At 44.3% G+C, this 15,727-nt stretch overlaps 1 protein-coding gene across 2 annotated transcripts in view; it reads right to left on the bottom strand.

Annotated features, from left to right (window-relative positions):
- LOC104074797 (alpha-actinin-1) overlaps window positions 1-15,727 on the bottom strand; it is a 49,607-nt gene that overhangs the window by 31,975 nt on the left and 1,905 nt on the right. For both annotated transcript variants that reach the window (XM_009575064.1, XM_009575066.1), the window contains exons 3-6: window positions 10,623-10,742; window positions 3,187-3,273; window positions 2,514-2,601; window positions 1,135-1,213 (exon numbers count right to left, since the gene is read on the bottom strand). In XM_009575064.1, the coding sequence (XP_009573359.1) occupies window positions 1,135-1,213; window positions 2,514-2,601; window positions 3,187-3,273; window positions 10,623-10,742 (374 nt within the window). The remainder of the gene's footprint in view (window positions 1-1,134; window positions 1,214-2,513; window positions 2,602-3,186; window positions 3,274-10,622; window positions 10,743-15,727) is intronic.

The following is a 15,727-nucleotide window of genomic DNA, read 5'->3' as shown; positions in this document are numbered from 1 at the left end:
TTTTTATTGCCGCTGTTTATGTAAACAGGTACAGTCTCTCCCCATTGTTTATTCATCATGTGCTGACTCCAGACACTAAAACTGATCAGATAATATAATTGACTGCTCTGCAGGACAGTAAAGATCTAAAAGGTTACTGAAAAGCAGATCAGGCATTGTACAATTCATTGCCTCAAGGATGCAGCTAATTTGATTAATTCATTTACATATTGTCTGTTTGCACAGTGATCCAGGAGCCCAGGTCTATTAGTGATGGGCTTCTATGTTTATTTCCCTAGCCAACATTGAGCACATACGCACTTTATAGCACCCAGCCCGTGAGATCAGATGGTCAAACCTTTTGTGTATTAGCCCCAGTAACGACACATGAATTATGCTCTTGGTGACATTTCACTCCACATGTGCACAGATATAGTGTTTGGAATGCCAGTAGGATGAGAACGCAGTTTGATCTTCCACCACCCTGCTGGGTCAAGACACTGCTGGCAGCACAAACCACTGAACACTTATTCTCATCATCCACTTAGCAGTCTTGTCTCCAAGACACACAGGAAGCAAACTTTGGAGCAGCTAAATACCATGTTACCAGTGGCAATTTTTAAAGTAAAAATGAGTGTTATGGCAAATGCTTTTCTGGCACCTGATACCTACATGCTAGGAGAAGCCCAATACTGCAGATGGCTCATTGCTAAGCTGGAAGCATGTGACAAGTGTCCAGTGAGGGCACACAGACCCCTTAATGAGCTTTTGCACTTGAACACCAGGTAACAGGTTTCTATCTAACTCTCCACTGAAATGTTAAGTCTGATTTGACTTGCTAGTCTGTGACATTAGCACAGAACTAATCTCACATTTGGTGTTACTGAGTTTGCCAGCTTTTGCTCATCAGCTGGGATTGGGGCATGTGTGTCTCATAAGGCAGCCTGAAAGCAGAGAAAGTCAAGCAGGAAGCTCATTAAGTTCACGGTTCACTAAGAAGCCTGAATGTACTGATTCATCCCTCCTTCCTTCCCCCCAATCCTGCAACTGCCAGCTTGTGCTGAAGTTCTCCAATTATGTTTATCAAGCTAATTCTTCTCCCTCTTTACTTCCAAGGAGCCAAGCATCTGGTCTGACAAACATATTGAGCTGTACCTTTCGTAGCTTCCCGTAGTCGATGAGCTCTGGACGGTGTCTATGAATTAAAGCGCAGAAACCAAGGCCGTCCTTCCAACTACGAGAGAGACAGAAGAGAGCACAATGAACAGTGCTCAGCCGGGGAGAGACAGTGACAGTCATGAGCATGAGGGAAGGCACCAAGACACCATTCAGCCTTTCAGTACTTAAAGGGGGCTTGTAAGAAAGATGGGGACAAACTTTTTAGCAGGGCCTGTTGCGACAGGGCAAGGGGGGGTTTTAAACTAAAAGAGGGTAGATTTAGACTAGATATAAGGAAGAAATTTTTTTCAGCGAGGGTGGTAAAACACTGGAATAGGTTGCCCAAAGAGGTGGTAGATGCCCCATCCCTGGAAACATTCAATGTCAGGTTGGACAGGGCTCTGAGCAACCTGATCTAGTTGAAGATGTCCCTGCCCATGGCAGGGGGGGTGGGCTAGATGACCTTTAAAGGTCCCTTCCAATCCAAACTATTCTATGATTCTGTGATAAGACAGCAGGATGACTAATTCTGGTTTAGTTTCTAGCTAACAGTGCTTCTGCAAGTGCTGGGAAGGAGACATGTCTTGTACCTGCACAAGACTGCAATAAAGATTCCTTTCAATCCCTACAAAAATCCACTGTGATTAGGACTTGCCCTTTGCATTGCCACCTCCTTTTTGCCAGTTCTCTGTGCTGAACTCTCTGCGCATGTCCTGTGGAGCATGCAAGGACAGGTCTAGAGCTCAGGGTTGAAAAAAGGTGTCGATACAAGCCCTAAAGGAGGAACAAGTGCATGCCTTAGGGAAAAGGCAGATGCGCATAGCTAGCTCTACTATAGTACTGGCTAATGTGGACGGCACTTAAGCTCTCAAAAAAGTGCTTTACATTTATATGGTTCATACAGCTCTCCGATGTGCTGGAAAAAGCACTATTATGCAGTATCTTCACTGGAATATCTGCCAGTTTGGAAACATTAAGATTAGAGCAAGAAAACCTCTCATCCCCTCCCAACTCTGCCATACTGCAAAGTTTCTGGTGCAGCCCTTATTTCACGGCTCCTAAAGTGTTCTTAGTTTTCACAGAGCAAAAACTATCTTGCTTAGCCCGTGGCACCTATGCTGCTCTCAGAGAACTTAATGCTCTGAAGAACTTTACGAAAGCAGCAATTGTAACCAGAATGAGGAATTGGGATGTAGGTACTTGGATCCTCTTACAACTTCTGCCTTTAATTTCCTAGGTGTCTCTCAGGACTACACTGTTACTGTGCAACATGCATCTGCATTGCTTCGGAGGTCTGTCAGGAACATTGCTGAATATACCAAGAGGCGTATGAAAATAACACAGATTGTAAAGCTAAGTTCTTGCCTGTAACTCACCTGATATGGAAGTTCTGGATGTTTACATTTTTGTAGGGGGCTGTCTTCCTCTGACACCATAACAGAAGTCCTTCTTTAGCAGATGTCTCTAGAGAAAGAAAGAAAGCACACCAATTAACTCATTTTCTTAGAAAGCAGGAGTCTCTGGAGCATATGCTAGAAAAATATGACCAGCTCCTCTTTGGTAAAGACTGCACTGAATTGTGCTTTATTTAATTTCATGTGTCAGAAAATTCCTTGTTTGGAACAGTCTACCGGGATAGTTTTGTTACTATTTTTTCTTAATGAGGTTCTGTAATAAGGAGACAGCTTTTTGCGATTAGAAAGGAGAGTTTTGTAGCACTTGTAAGAGATAGGTCCATTTTCAGTGCTAGTCCCTGAATCAGCCTGCAAGAAATGGAATAGATTCCAACATCAAAGTTGGCTTTCAGGCTTAACCATTCCTTTGAGCTGCTCTTAAAATCTCTTACAAAAGGAGGATGTGAAAAACTCTTCTCAGTATACCTGAACCTGCCAGAAATGTCAGTGAGATGACAGGGCAGGTTGGGAAGGGTAGCTCCCTAGGATCTTCCAGTGACTCACTGGAAGCATTCTGGGCCTTTTAAGTGGCAAAGCCATTTAATTACCCGAGTTGTTCATCATTGAACAGTGGCTGGAAAGAACCAAGATTTACCTTCAACTGAGATATCCTGAATGGCAAAACGAAGGATGATGGTCCAGATCATTCCAAGAGTCATTTTGACATTGCCATCCACAATTTCTATGGAAAAAAAAGGTAGAAAGAGAAGAAATAGAAGGCTTCAAGTTGCACGTGCAAATCCTAGTAAAACAGGAGCATTGGGGAGCATTCCCTTTTGCAGATGGGAGAACTGGAATTCCAGCTGAAAACTGTTCTTCCCCGCCTCCCCAGATGCTCTGCTGGTACAGCACAGTCTTGCCCCGCAGTACCCAGTAATCAGACTGGTTCTCTTGGAGTACAATACTGAGCGTAAAACAGACACCAATGATCCAAAAAACCAGGAATAAGGACCAATTTAGATCGGTGTAATTCCCCACAGGGGCCTAAACCCACCTTTTTCAGGTTTAATTCCTACCACTTAGAAGCCACATAAGCCAAATTGCGAAAAAGAAAAGCTTTCCTCTCTTACTCCGATATGTCTACTCCAAGTCACCTATATAACTGCGCCAGCGTAATTATACCAGAAGAACCAGTGAGACTTCCCCGTGCAGATGAGCTCTGACAGCTGGTTTTGTCGTGTGAACAAGATACCACCAAGAAAACCAAGAAATATTAACATTTTAATTTCAAACAAGCCTATACGCTTGTTGTTTCAAACAAGCCTAAATATGCCAGACTGCCTGTACAGGACTTCTTTCAGTCATATAATTGCCAAAAGACACAACAGAGCATTTCTCAAAGTACATACATCCTGCTTGAAGAGGAAGCAAAGACTCATGCTGACCAGCCTGAGCAGACCATAACATAAACTAAGATATTAAGCAGATTGTGGCTTATTGCTCATTGGACTCTGCAATATAAACCAGCAAGAGTCAACAACTCGGAGGTTTTAGAAAGCGACTGCTTGCGTGTGTGAGGTATGATCTGTTTAGGATGGGGGATTAAGGTTCTGGGGGGAGGCGCTGGGGAGATGCTGGCCCAGAAAGGGGCTTCCACCATATATAGATTAGCACCTACCAGTCCAAACAGTGAGCAGCTGGGTCTCAAGTGCTGATCCTCAGCATCTACAAAAATCCTGCACAGGATATATATACACATTATAAAATTCACAGCCTTCACTTTTTTGGATAGTGAAACTAGCACAGCTGCCTTCTCCTACTCATTCTCTGGCAGGTTCCTGCATGGCAGAAGGATCTTTCACAAACAACTGACAAGTTACAAGAGTATTTTCAGTAAGAAAAGGGTCAGAATTAACCTACTGTTTGCAGGTAGAATAATTCAAGTCCTAACAAGGCTTCCAGAAACCATTTTTGTCCTACTGTAGACACCTCTGTGTCACTGCTTCCATAAAGCTGCCCAGCAGGAACACAACATGCTCTGAGGCAAGTAGAAATTTGCAGTATAGGCAACTGCCACCTGTCTGGATCCTGCCATAAAAGTAACAATATTTGAAATTTTCCTTTTAAGCCATTAAAAAGAGTTTTTCCTCTTATGAAAAATTTTCAAAATGTGAACGTCAGTGTATTCAAAACCAACAGACAAGTAGCACGCACCCCAAACACATTGTTTCAGAAACCGTGTCCATCTAGTCCAAATTTCTGAAAGCTTGTGATTTAGTGATACATGTGGTGCAACTTCCAGTGTAAATTAGAAGGATAATCTCCACTGTGCTTTGACATACATCTGCATTAGGGATTTACAGATTTAAAAGATAGAAAACAAGACATGCCACCTTGTTCTACTGCAGTAAACCCCTGTGTCCGCTCCCTTCTGCACTTAGGAATGCACACAGATATCTTGTGTGCATTAATTCTTTGCCCAGAATTAAATAGCCGACAACTTTTCACTGCAGTACAAAAGAACTAGAGTTATTGTTGCTGACATGGAAAAACTATGTTTGCCTGTTGACAGTTTTCTCACAAATGAATTTTTTACAGGTATTTTGGGGTCAGGAGGTTGTCCGCTAGGCTGATGTAAGAAAATGTCATGTGATGGCAAGTATATTCAGTTCTGCACTTTTTGTATTCTCCACCCCTCCAATAAAGCACCACAACCAACTTAAAGGAAAATCCTTACTATTGTTACAAATACCTGAGATACTACAGCTAAAATATAAAATTGTTTTGTTCATGTGATAGATATTTGTGGGGATTTTCAAAAAGCAAATAACCCCAATGCTTGTAAAAACCACAGCAATTGGCAGGAGGACCCCAACACTAATAAATCAATCAGTGAGCTGAAACAGGTAATTAATATTACTGTTCCATGGATTTTTATTGGAAATAAAGGTCAAGATAATCACATAAAACCAGATGGCGTTAAGTTGCTAATGTGGCATTAGAACTCAGCACTATGCTCTGGTCATGTTCTCAAATTCCAGTTTTATAAAGTTAGCTGGTGGAGTTAAGGTGGAAAGCATCTCTTCTCCCCCAGCCCTCTTCATTGCACTACTCATTTAAAAGGCACATTTAAAAAGGAAGATGTGTGCTCCCTGCTCCCATGTCTGATTCTTCCTTAGCAGTGCACCAAAGCAAAGCTGCTCTGGAAGAAGCCCAGAATATTTCCACCACGTCATCTCTACATATAATTTTACCTCTTCTTGACACAGAGAAAATCCACCACCTACCAAGCAGATACTGATGTCAGTGAGATTAGTGAGTGATCCATCTCGGGATGCAGATTTAACCAACCACACCATTCCCAGTCCTTTTCTTCTTTATTTTTTTCTTTTAAATAGAGCTGACAAAACTGTTATTATTTGTTAGAAGTGGGCAAGCATTTTTCATTTCTAGAGCTAAAAAACTTTTCCTGGCAACCTGGTTACAAAGTCAGCCAGCCTGATCAGAAAGGCCATATGCTCTTTGGCCCTCACTCACTTGGTTTTCCACCCCTGCATTCCTCAATGCCAACTTCCTTTTTCTTTAGGATCCCTTCAGCACCCTTTAGCTCCTGCCAGTCTCTTTCTAATATAGTGGAATATGACCAAGAAACAAAAATGAAAAACATGGTTACAAAACAGGTTTGCATGAAGCCTTCTGCTTCTTGGTGAGGAAAAGAAACTCCACAGGAATTGGTAAAAAGTTGAATGTAACACTACAAAGCTAGAACAATCTAATGCTTAATTAAAGATACTGTGTTCCCCGCTGATATAAGTAACACTCAATAATGTTCACAGTGCAGTTCACATATTAAAAGGCTAATAATCAGACAGTATCTTCTGCCTGACTGTGCTTTCCAAGTGCTCTTCCTAGGCAAGACTGCTGCAAGCATTGTCTGCACTTCCTCCACCATCAGCAGCTGTTGTCTGAACAGCAGCAACAAGTACATGTTATTAATGTGATTTACATTCAACTTGGGGGTGGATCAGTTGCTGATGAGGCATCTGCATCCACTGGAAGGAAATTTTTTGCACCAGTGAATATGCTTCCACCCAGCTCCCATTATTGTACCAAATACCACGAACAAAATATGCAAAAAATACAGTACTCTCATCCATTTGTTTGACAGCCAATTAAGGGCCTGACAAACATTCAGTCCTTAGGAGCAACACTGGCTGGCTACACAGACGTAGCTTTTAAAATGCCACCACCTTTTTTAAATGCATGAACTCACTTTGAAAAATGCAAAAATTATTAAGCTTGCTTTTCTAACCTGGCCTGGGTAGTTAGAAGCAGAATCAATACTACAAAAACTGTTATCTCCCCCTTGCACAGCCTCTGGTAACTCCATAGAGAGAATGAGTTGCAGGAGATGAACAACTGGCAGGATAGTCTTACGATCTGGGTATTGGAGACATAGAGCAAAAATGGTGACATAAAATAAAGGCTGCTCTGCATTTTGTTTATCCTAACAAAAGCCAAATAAAGCAGGATGAGCATCTATGCCCCTGCCTTCAGAAAGCATGTTGCTAACTATGGTCTAGCCAGATTTAGGACAGATAGCTGGCATTGATGATGGGGGTGTACATCTCAGCTCCCTAAGTGTGAGCGGGTAGGAGATAGGGACAAATATAATGCTGTATTTCACTCACATGGAGAGATCTTATTTTTCCCCTCTTTCCACTGTCAAATGTATGCTTGCTCTGCCTGGTGCTTAAGTAGGTGTTTTGCTCAGATGGGACTTCTACAACTGTTGAAATCTCTAAGCTTTATTTCTCCCTTCACTTGCGCAGGTGAGAATAGGGATCAGTTAATTCAAAGTTATCTTTATGCTGAACTGAGCCACATCTGTCTAAGAAAGCAGTAACTTTCTATGCAGATTAGAGGTGCAAATAAAACAGTCTTAGGGTCACATACTTGACCTATTCAATCTCTTAAATCCCTGGAGCATTTGACACCAGTATGGAATCTATTACAGCAAAAGAAGGCTCTTGAGGTGTCAGGTGACAGCAAGATTTAAAAGCAGATGAAAAACCATTTGGAAGCTGCACCAGGCTAGAGCCTTCCTTGATCCAGATTTACACAGATTTGCTGTATGCCACAACTGCTTTGATCCTACGGACTCTGGCTAAACAAAGATGTTTAGAATCGTCTTGAATTGTTAACAAAGATGGTTGTAAAAAAGCAGCTCTTAACCCTCATTGCTTATTCTGTTTGCTTAGTTCACCCTCCATTTAATGTGGACATGGAATATGTCCTGTGCTCATGCTGTGTGTAGGAAGTCCTCTTCCACTCTGGTTCTCTTTCACTGGGACACAGCTGCAGAGCTTGGCTTGTCAACAGCAGAGAGGGATCTTTATTTGATGAAATGCAAGATAAATGCCATGAAAACATTTTTGCTGGCTTTAACTCTGATTAAACACAAGGTTTCACAAGGCTTAAGCCAACCTGAGAGTCTCCTTGGGGTTCTTTCCGGAACTTATTTTTTAACCACAAAAAAAAAAAAAAATGGCCAATGCCATTTGTCTAATGTATACAGAGAACTACAGCTGGGCTGCAGACCCTTCACACAGGACCCTGTTGCCCAGCAGATACCCAGAGATGGAGCAAGCCACCTTGAGGTGAGGGGTGCGCTGCCCTAGCCAGTACCACCACACTGCTGCTGGATGGTGGTTTTCTCCTTTGGGAGAAAAGCCACCTGGAAAACCTCCTAGATCAGTCCAACCTGACTGAGGCATTCACAGCTCATTTTCTTGGTGAGTGTTATGACTACCTCATTGGCTTTTATTTCTGCTTTGCTGCTGCATGATGTCTTCTTAAAGTCTGATAGGAAGCCCTTAAAATTCATGCTCCAGGAAGGTTTATAATCCCTTCCATGGACAGAGTTACTGCTGTGCTGTTCAAAGTAAAAGTCCATTTTTATAGCTGATGTGTAACTTAATGCATACCAAGCACCTGGATGGACTGGGCAGGAGCCCCTGCAGCAGGTTATGTTTCCTGGTGACAACCAGAGTGGCCTGGGCTCAGTCTGGGTGCACGGGCAGGCACTGTGGTGGGGAAGCCCATACTGTGATCACACTTACATGGCCTGAGCTGGCATCACAGCACGGACCCAAGTGCTCTATATAAAAACCAAAGCTAACCTTGGTCCAAACTTCAGTGCCGTGGTACCTTTGGTAGTATAAAGAAACCTACATGGGTTCACCATGTAGCTGCATGGGCACCAGGACAAAGGAGAGCCAGGAACATTTGGCAGGGGAGGTCAGGATCACTGTTCTGATTGATATAAATCATGGCTTCTGTCACAAAATGGCACCTCACAGCCTATTTCTGAACAGGGTAGCTGCTATGAATCCGTACTGAATAACCGGGCCCTGGAGATCTTTGGTCACAGACCATTTTACTTGCAAATGATTTCTAAGTGCTGTGAGGGTACAGTCACAGCTGATTCAGGAGCAGAGATCAAAAAAGAAAAATCCAGTGGAGGGAGAGAAAAAGGCAAACTAGTGCCAGGGAGAGCAGAACCAGAAAAAGAAAGAGAATAGAGCAGGGAAGATAGGTTTTACGCATGCTCTAGATTCCCAAAAGGATCCAAATGTCTGTCCAAGATCCCAATGACAGCAGGAGCTGTCTTAAGGCAGAAGACCTCTAGCTCCAGGTCCAACTTCCATTTTGAAAAGGGTCCCATACAGATATGGACTACTGTATCGGACACTGGATGCATCGGTCTTTTTTGTAAGGGCACAAAATGACCTTAGGTATGCATTTGTGTTACATAAACAATACTCAAGGCCAGCAACACCCTCAGGTTGCTCCTGTGGGAAGTACATTGAGGTAAAGGTGTCGGTAAGGCAAACTTAAGCACCTGTAGCGGCTGAGGTGTTCTGCCTGATCTGACACAGAACAAGCGGACCATCGGATGGGCACGTATCTTGGAGATGTCCCCAAAAGCATGCCTGAAAGGCCAAAATTGGGGACAGCATGCCGACACTGCTCTGACCTCCTGGGCTAAGAACAGGGAGGGCTCAGCCCTGCAGCCCCACGACTCCCCCGGAGGAGGAACGCTCATCCAGAACTGTATCACGGGCTCATTTCCTGGCTCTGTCATGAGTTTCCCTGGAGAAACCACGTATTTCCATCTGTAAGATGGAGATAACAAACTTGCCTCATTTTCTGTGGTCACTGTAAAGACAAACCTAGAAATACCACAGAAGCAGAGTGTCTCCACAGCAACAGTGACAACATGAGTCCATAGGCAGGTCTCACACACAGGTCCCGAGCAGAGGAAAACAAGTGTCACGAAAACACAATCCAGATCAGATGACAAGTTGTTAAGGTTTATAAAAGAGCAAACTAGCTTACTAACTTGAAGCCCTTCGGGGTCTCAGGTGACATATCTGCGAAACACCCACCATCTTTGCTGAAAAGACAAAAATCCTACACAACTCCCTGCTGTCTGCATGATCCGCAAGTTCGTCTTGAGGGTATTCCCGGTGCCGCCCACAATGGTGTCTACACAATGATACACAGGCTTCCAGCCAGAGCACCCAGCTTTCTGGGGTGCACAACAAGAAGCCTGGAAGCCCTGAAAACTGGAGCCTCTGAGGTCCTTGACCTGTGCTGGGGACCGCACTTGGCTTTGACCCATGGCATGTCCTACAGCAATAGGGGATCTTTGCCAGCAGCTTTGCAACAAGTTAAATACAGGCAGCTGCTCTGCTTCAGTTGAGACTTTTCTTCATTCGAGAAAGAAACATCCCAATTAACTTGTTTCTGCCACTGCTCAATGTTTTCCTTAACTCATGAGAACCAGGAGAAAAGCAGGAGGACCTGACCAATAAGCCCAAGTGGGAATCGGGTTTGGCAGCTTGGTGTGAAGGTAAGATTTAAATCCAGAGTAAAGGCCTAATATAGCTCTTTTTTTCCTCCATGGTTTATTCTACAAGGACATGGTAGGGCTAGAGAGGTGCAAAGGGGAATGACATGCAGCCATGAGAGAAAGGTGACGGCTAAGCACAACTTGGGCCCAGACAAATCAGCTGGTTTCTTTACCTTCTGCTCCAATAGATACTAGTTTGACTCCTTTGCTGGCAATGAAATCCAAGGCCTTGTTCACATTGGATATTTTGTGCACTCGCATTTTGCCTCTTTCAGGCTTAGCCAAACGTTCACCTAGTAAGAAAAGAGGAAAAAAAAAGTATAAGAAACCAATTCTGAACCCTTTCTTCTCTGATGTGTGTTTCCCCATGCTGGTGGCTCCCGCTGCTCCGCCAGGCAGAGGGCAGACCTGCCTGCATCCTTCCTCGACAGTGAATGCAGGACAGTCACACGCACTGTTAAGTACCCCCAGAAAGAATCAGACAGAAAAGTATCTTTTTGTGGCATCCCAGACAATTTAGTAACAGAAGAACTGTCAGCACTGAGTCCTTTCCACAGCAGGTTTGTATCAGAGGTGAAAAGGTCCTTCAAAACCACACTGAGCGAGGCAGTGGAACTAACCTCTGTACCATTAACCGCAGATAACGATGCCTGGAAATGGCACAAACTTCCCTCCCCTACAAAGACAGGTGAGGAGCTCCCCTCCAGCATTTACAACACCCAATTTACAAAGCAAATCTCTCCTTCTTGGAAATCCCTCCAGTCAAATATGAGGGTGATCTTGTATCTTGCCTTTTCTTTTTCCCAGCCAGGATACAGACCTCGACCTCTCTAGTCTCTGCACGGAAAGGCCACGACTGCTTGTGTCAGGAAATAAAATTACTTCTTTGGCAAGTGGCCTTATAACTGTAAGGACTGTCATCTCAACTCCTTTCCACTACGTTTGATGTATTTCTAACTCTATGCAATGATCTCTTACACAGTGGTATGTATTTTAAATGTTTATAATGAGGCAGAGAGAGGGAAGCAGCCTAGCTCCGAGGTAAGAGCAGGCAAATCTCTGATAGAAATGAGCCTTAGGGCAAATGCCAGCTCCTGACTGGAACAAAGCTGGAAGATTTGGAAAAGCACTTTCTTGACCTTATTTATTTGAAAGACTTGCATTAAGCGCAGTCATGTCCTTCTTGATAGCCTGCCTGTAACTGTGCTCACAGCTTACCTTTACTAACACTAACCCAACACGCAGCGTAAGCAAATTAAAGCTTGGACAGACAAGTGGACTTTTCAAAGGAACCTCTGCTAGGAATATAATTAGACGGGACATCAGGAACCACCTGTATATGACACACAACACCAAAAAAATGAGCAGAATAGCCCCTTTCAGATCACAAGCTCCAGAATACAAAAAAAATCTAAACAAAATGCAAGCAGGTTTTGCACTTTGAAAAAAAAGTTGTGAGATAATTAAAAAGAGATCAAATGGGCAAGTCTAGGCAAGTAATTACTCACCTGACCTATTCAGTTCCCAAAGTCTCCTGCTGTATCTTGAACCTGAATATTTAAGTCAATGCGAGCTGACTCAAAACCTTTACTTGAGGCTTAAGAGTGAGAAAGAAAAGTACTTTTTAAAGAACTCTTTTTCATACTAAAACTGGATGGCTTATTTCCTAACAAAGGAGTGAGGAAAAGCTAAAAGGGAGAAAAATAGATTACCTCCATAGCCATGCCCTACAAAGAAAAAAAGTCTGGAAATAAAAATCCTTTAAAAGTGTTTCAGAGATTACTGTAGGCTGGTGTCATTAGCTCTCAAGCTTAAGGATAAAACCAGATTCACTTTCAAAATGAAACACTGATGTCTGACAACTTAAGTAAAAAGATGTATTTGTGGTACTACCTCCACCCTAGGATTAAAAAATCACTTTTGCTTTAATGGAGCCTCGTCATGGTACGTTGCTTTCTTTTTCCATTTGAATAATGCTAGTCATTCTAAATAAAAGTGGAAGGATTTTTTGTGACAGTTTCACAATGACATTTTTACATGTAGTTTCACAATAGACTTAAGCAGACTTATGCTGCCAAATGTCAACAAATGCATTGAGCCAGCTAAAAAATAACCATTTCCTTCAGCTGATGTGACTGTAAACTAGCCTTGCAAAAAAGAAAAATAAAGACAAGAGATTAGGTTTCAGCTGGAACAGCAAGCCGATCCAATTCACCTTGTGGCCACATGATGTGCATTGCCCACACAAGTGAGAGCATCTGACCTGCTCTCCCTGGGGCTGGGGAGAGCAGGAGTGTTCCCTCTGACAGCAGTGCGATCCTCGAGCAGTTGATGGTGATTGCAAAACTGCACTCTCCCTCTCTCAAATACCACAATAGGATATTTGTTTTAGAATCATTTTTTTGGGAACTTAAAAAGTCCCAAAACCTGAAGGTTATTTCTTTCAGACTTGGACTTTATTACAAATTTAGATTTCCAAAGAAAAGCTTCATCTGGTTCCATGCCATACATTATTAATGATGTAGACTGTTAAAAGGGAAGCCTGCTAGAAATATGTTCTACTTTCAGCTATTTGCATCATTGCTTTATTTCTCAGTACTTCTCCCAGTTGAGACAATGAAAATGGTCTACTCGCTTCCATTCTGATTCTCATGTACTAGCCCAAGGCTCTACTTTAAAAGCCAAACAATGCAAGGAAGTGTTGGCATAGGAGTTGTTTACAGCAAATTTGTTTAGGAAAAATTTCAATTACTCATTCCTTCTGCTTGGGAAAAAAAAAAAAGCCTTACAACTTTATTTTAAAAGTACTGAACGTGAGCTTAGCCTTTTTCAGTCTTGTAGTATTATTTTAAAAATGGCTTTATCAGGGGAAGGAAATGCATGCGGTGAAAAATGAAAGTGTATCTCTTAGGGCAATTGGGGGGGGAGGGGGGCAACTGTTACTTCCCACCATGGAGGCCAACGGGAGAGGACTCGCAATGAGGAAGTCCCAAGACTGTCCATGGAGGAGCTTCCCCCACCACACAGTGGCTGGGGGACCGAGGGGCTCGGGCTGGGCTGGGAGGGGACCCGTCCGCAGCACAGCTCACCACCAGAAGGTACCAGGCTGAGTAAAACTGAGGCGCCCTCCTCTTGCAGAACATCACTGCTTCCCATACTTTGGGAAGTCACGTCGGATGGGAAAACTGCTTCCTACCTGCCCTAGCTGCCCGGCAGCAACGTGTCCCCAAGAACACATGGGAGGGTCTGCCCTGAAACAGGTCTCCCACAGCCCCAGTGGCACAGTCCCTCTCCCACCCTAGGGTCTCCAGCAGCTTCCCTGATGCAGCTTCCCCTCCACAGGGGCAGAGGGAGATAGCGCTCCCTCACTCCCACACACCCCGGCCGGGTGGCTCGGCTCCACAGGGCTCTCGGCCAGCCCGGCCCAGCGCTCTCACGGCTGAAGGCTCGTACGGCCATCATCCTCTGGGCTAGAGGAAAAGATCAGCCCGCCACAGAGCAACCCTGCCCACGCCAAATTCCCGTCAGCAGCTCTGCAGTCCCCCAAAATACGGGAAGAGGAAGGTGTGGAGTGAGCCAAGAGCTGAAAGGAAAGGCCAGAAGCTGGAACTGGAGGGCTAAGAGTCATCCGGAGACTCACCCTTTTGGCAGGCGATCAGTGGGAACTGTGGCAGGAACATACAGGCAAGCCCTTGTCAACCAGCAAGAGACTCCTTACCCTCATGCTGCTCCCAGGCTGGGCTGCTGCTTCCCCAACTATGGGCCAAAGGGGCTACTAGCGGGGCCAGCAGCTGGAAGGAGGCTCCGTAAGAGCAGCGGGGCTCACAACTGGAAATGGAGCCACCAATGATGGAAATGAAATGGGAAAAAAACAACTGTGCTAAGTTTCTCCTTTTTTGCCACTGTATCTAAGAGAACTGCGCTTCTAGCTTCTGCTGCCTCTAAGGAAAGGATGCTCAGTCCTTAGTGTGTGAAGGACCACGGCCTCTGGTGGGATGCAGCCCACAGCTGCTCCCCATGTCTTTGCCCGCTGGTCATCTAGCAGCAGGCTGAGGGCACAGAGCCGCTCTGCAGCGGATGGGGAAATGCCGTGCCCACACCACCAGTGGGCTCAGAAGCCGTTAGCTTCTTCCCAAAGTGAGGGGGGGGCCAACAGGCCCTGCCAGTGGGCTCCCAAAGGGACAACAGGAGAGGAAGAGTGGGAGATGAGGCAAGGAAATTAAGCAGTGTGAGACATGAGACCCCTTCCTTTAGCACTGAACTTCATCTGTCCTTCCCTGTTCATGCTTCTCTCTCCTATCTTCCAGTTCAGTGATTAGAAACTAAGCCATCAAGGCCCATCTGCCCCAGCTTCCAGGCTGCAGCCCCTCCTCTGCAAGGGAACATAAATACAGGAAATGAATTAACAGGACTCTGCTACCTTGTTTCTTACAGGCACTGCAGAAGAAGCAATGTGCGTGCTGCAAAGCTCTGATAATATTTTGAACTCTGATCCCTCCAAACCACCAGCATGGGCAAAAACCCTGAGGTTTTATCCTATATTCATAAATTCTGGAAAACACATATACTGACGGCATCTTTGCAGGAGCTGGCAAAGAGGAAGGGAAGGAAAGGAAAGGAGGGGCAGAGGGAAGGCTTCTATCATGGCAATTTTATTGGAAAATGTACCAAGAAGGTCAGGAGTGCAAGTCACTGGGTTGCTATTACTGGCTCAAAAGCCATCAAAAGAAAGTCTGTGAGCACACAACCCCAGTTTCATACATACAGTCTTATCCCCCCTCGATGCCTCCCACAATACTTTGCTAACGTATTTATTTCATCGGCACATCAACAGGGATTACTGCTTATATGAAATAATCCCTGGGAGATACCTGTCAAGTAGCGGGACATTTGTGATAAGGAGTGAAAACAAATCTGACCTATCTTGTTCATGCCACTGTTTTTATTTCAGACTGAGTTTTCTGGGATTTTGCTTTTCTTTGGGATTTTTTTTTCCCTGAAGGCTTGAGCACTGAGCTCAGATTGAAACTAGAATGGAAAAACTTCAGTCACAGCTGAAACTGAACGACACAGAAGATTTACTGGTTTGACTCCTCTCTTCCAATAACTTCTATCCTATTCCCACTGTCATGTGGCTTTGGTATGATTTGCCAGTGCAGCATTCCCACACTCTTCCCAGAGCTGCTTTGTCAGCCCTGCCAAGCAGTAAGAGCCGTTGCCTGAGCCTTCACAGGAGGCTGTGCATTCCTGACGGGCAGAGGAAAGCAGAGAGGCAGGC

Source organism: Fulmarus glacialis, unplaced genomic scaffold (genome assembly GCF_000690835.1).
Source record: "Fulmarus glacialis isolate BGI_N327 unplaced genomic scaffold, ASM69083v1 scaffold2663, whole genome shotgun sequence".
Taxonomy (NCBI): Eukaryota; Metazoa; Chordata; class Aves; order Procellariiformes; family Procellariidae; genus Fulmarus; species Fulmarus glacialis.
Note: the sequence above shows the minus strand (reverse complement) of the source record. Positions and strands in the feature narration are given on the sequence as shown.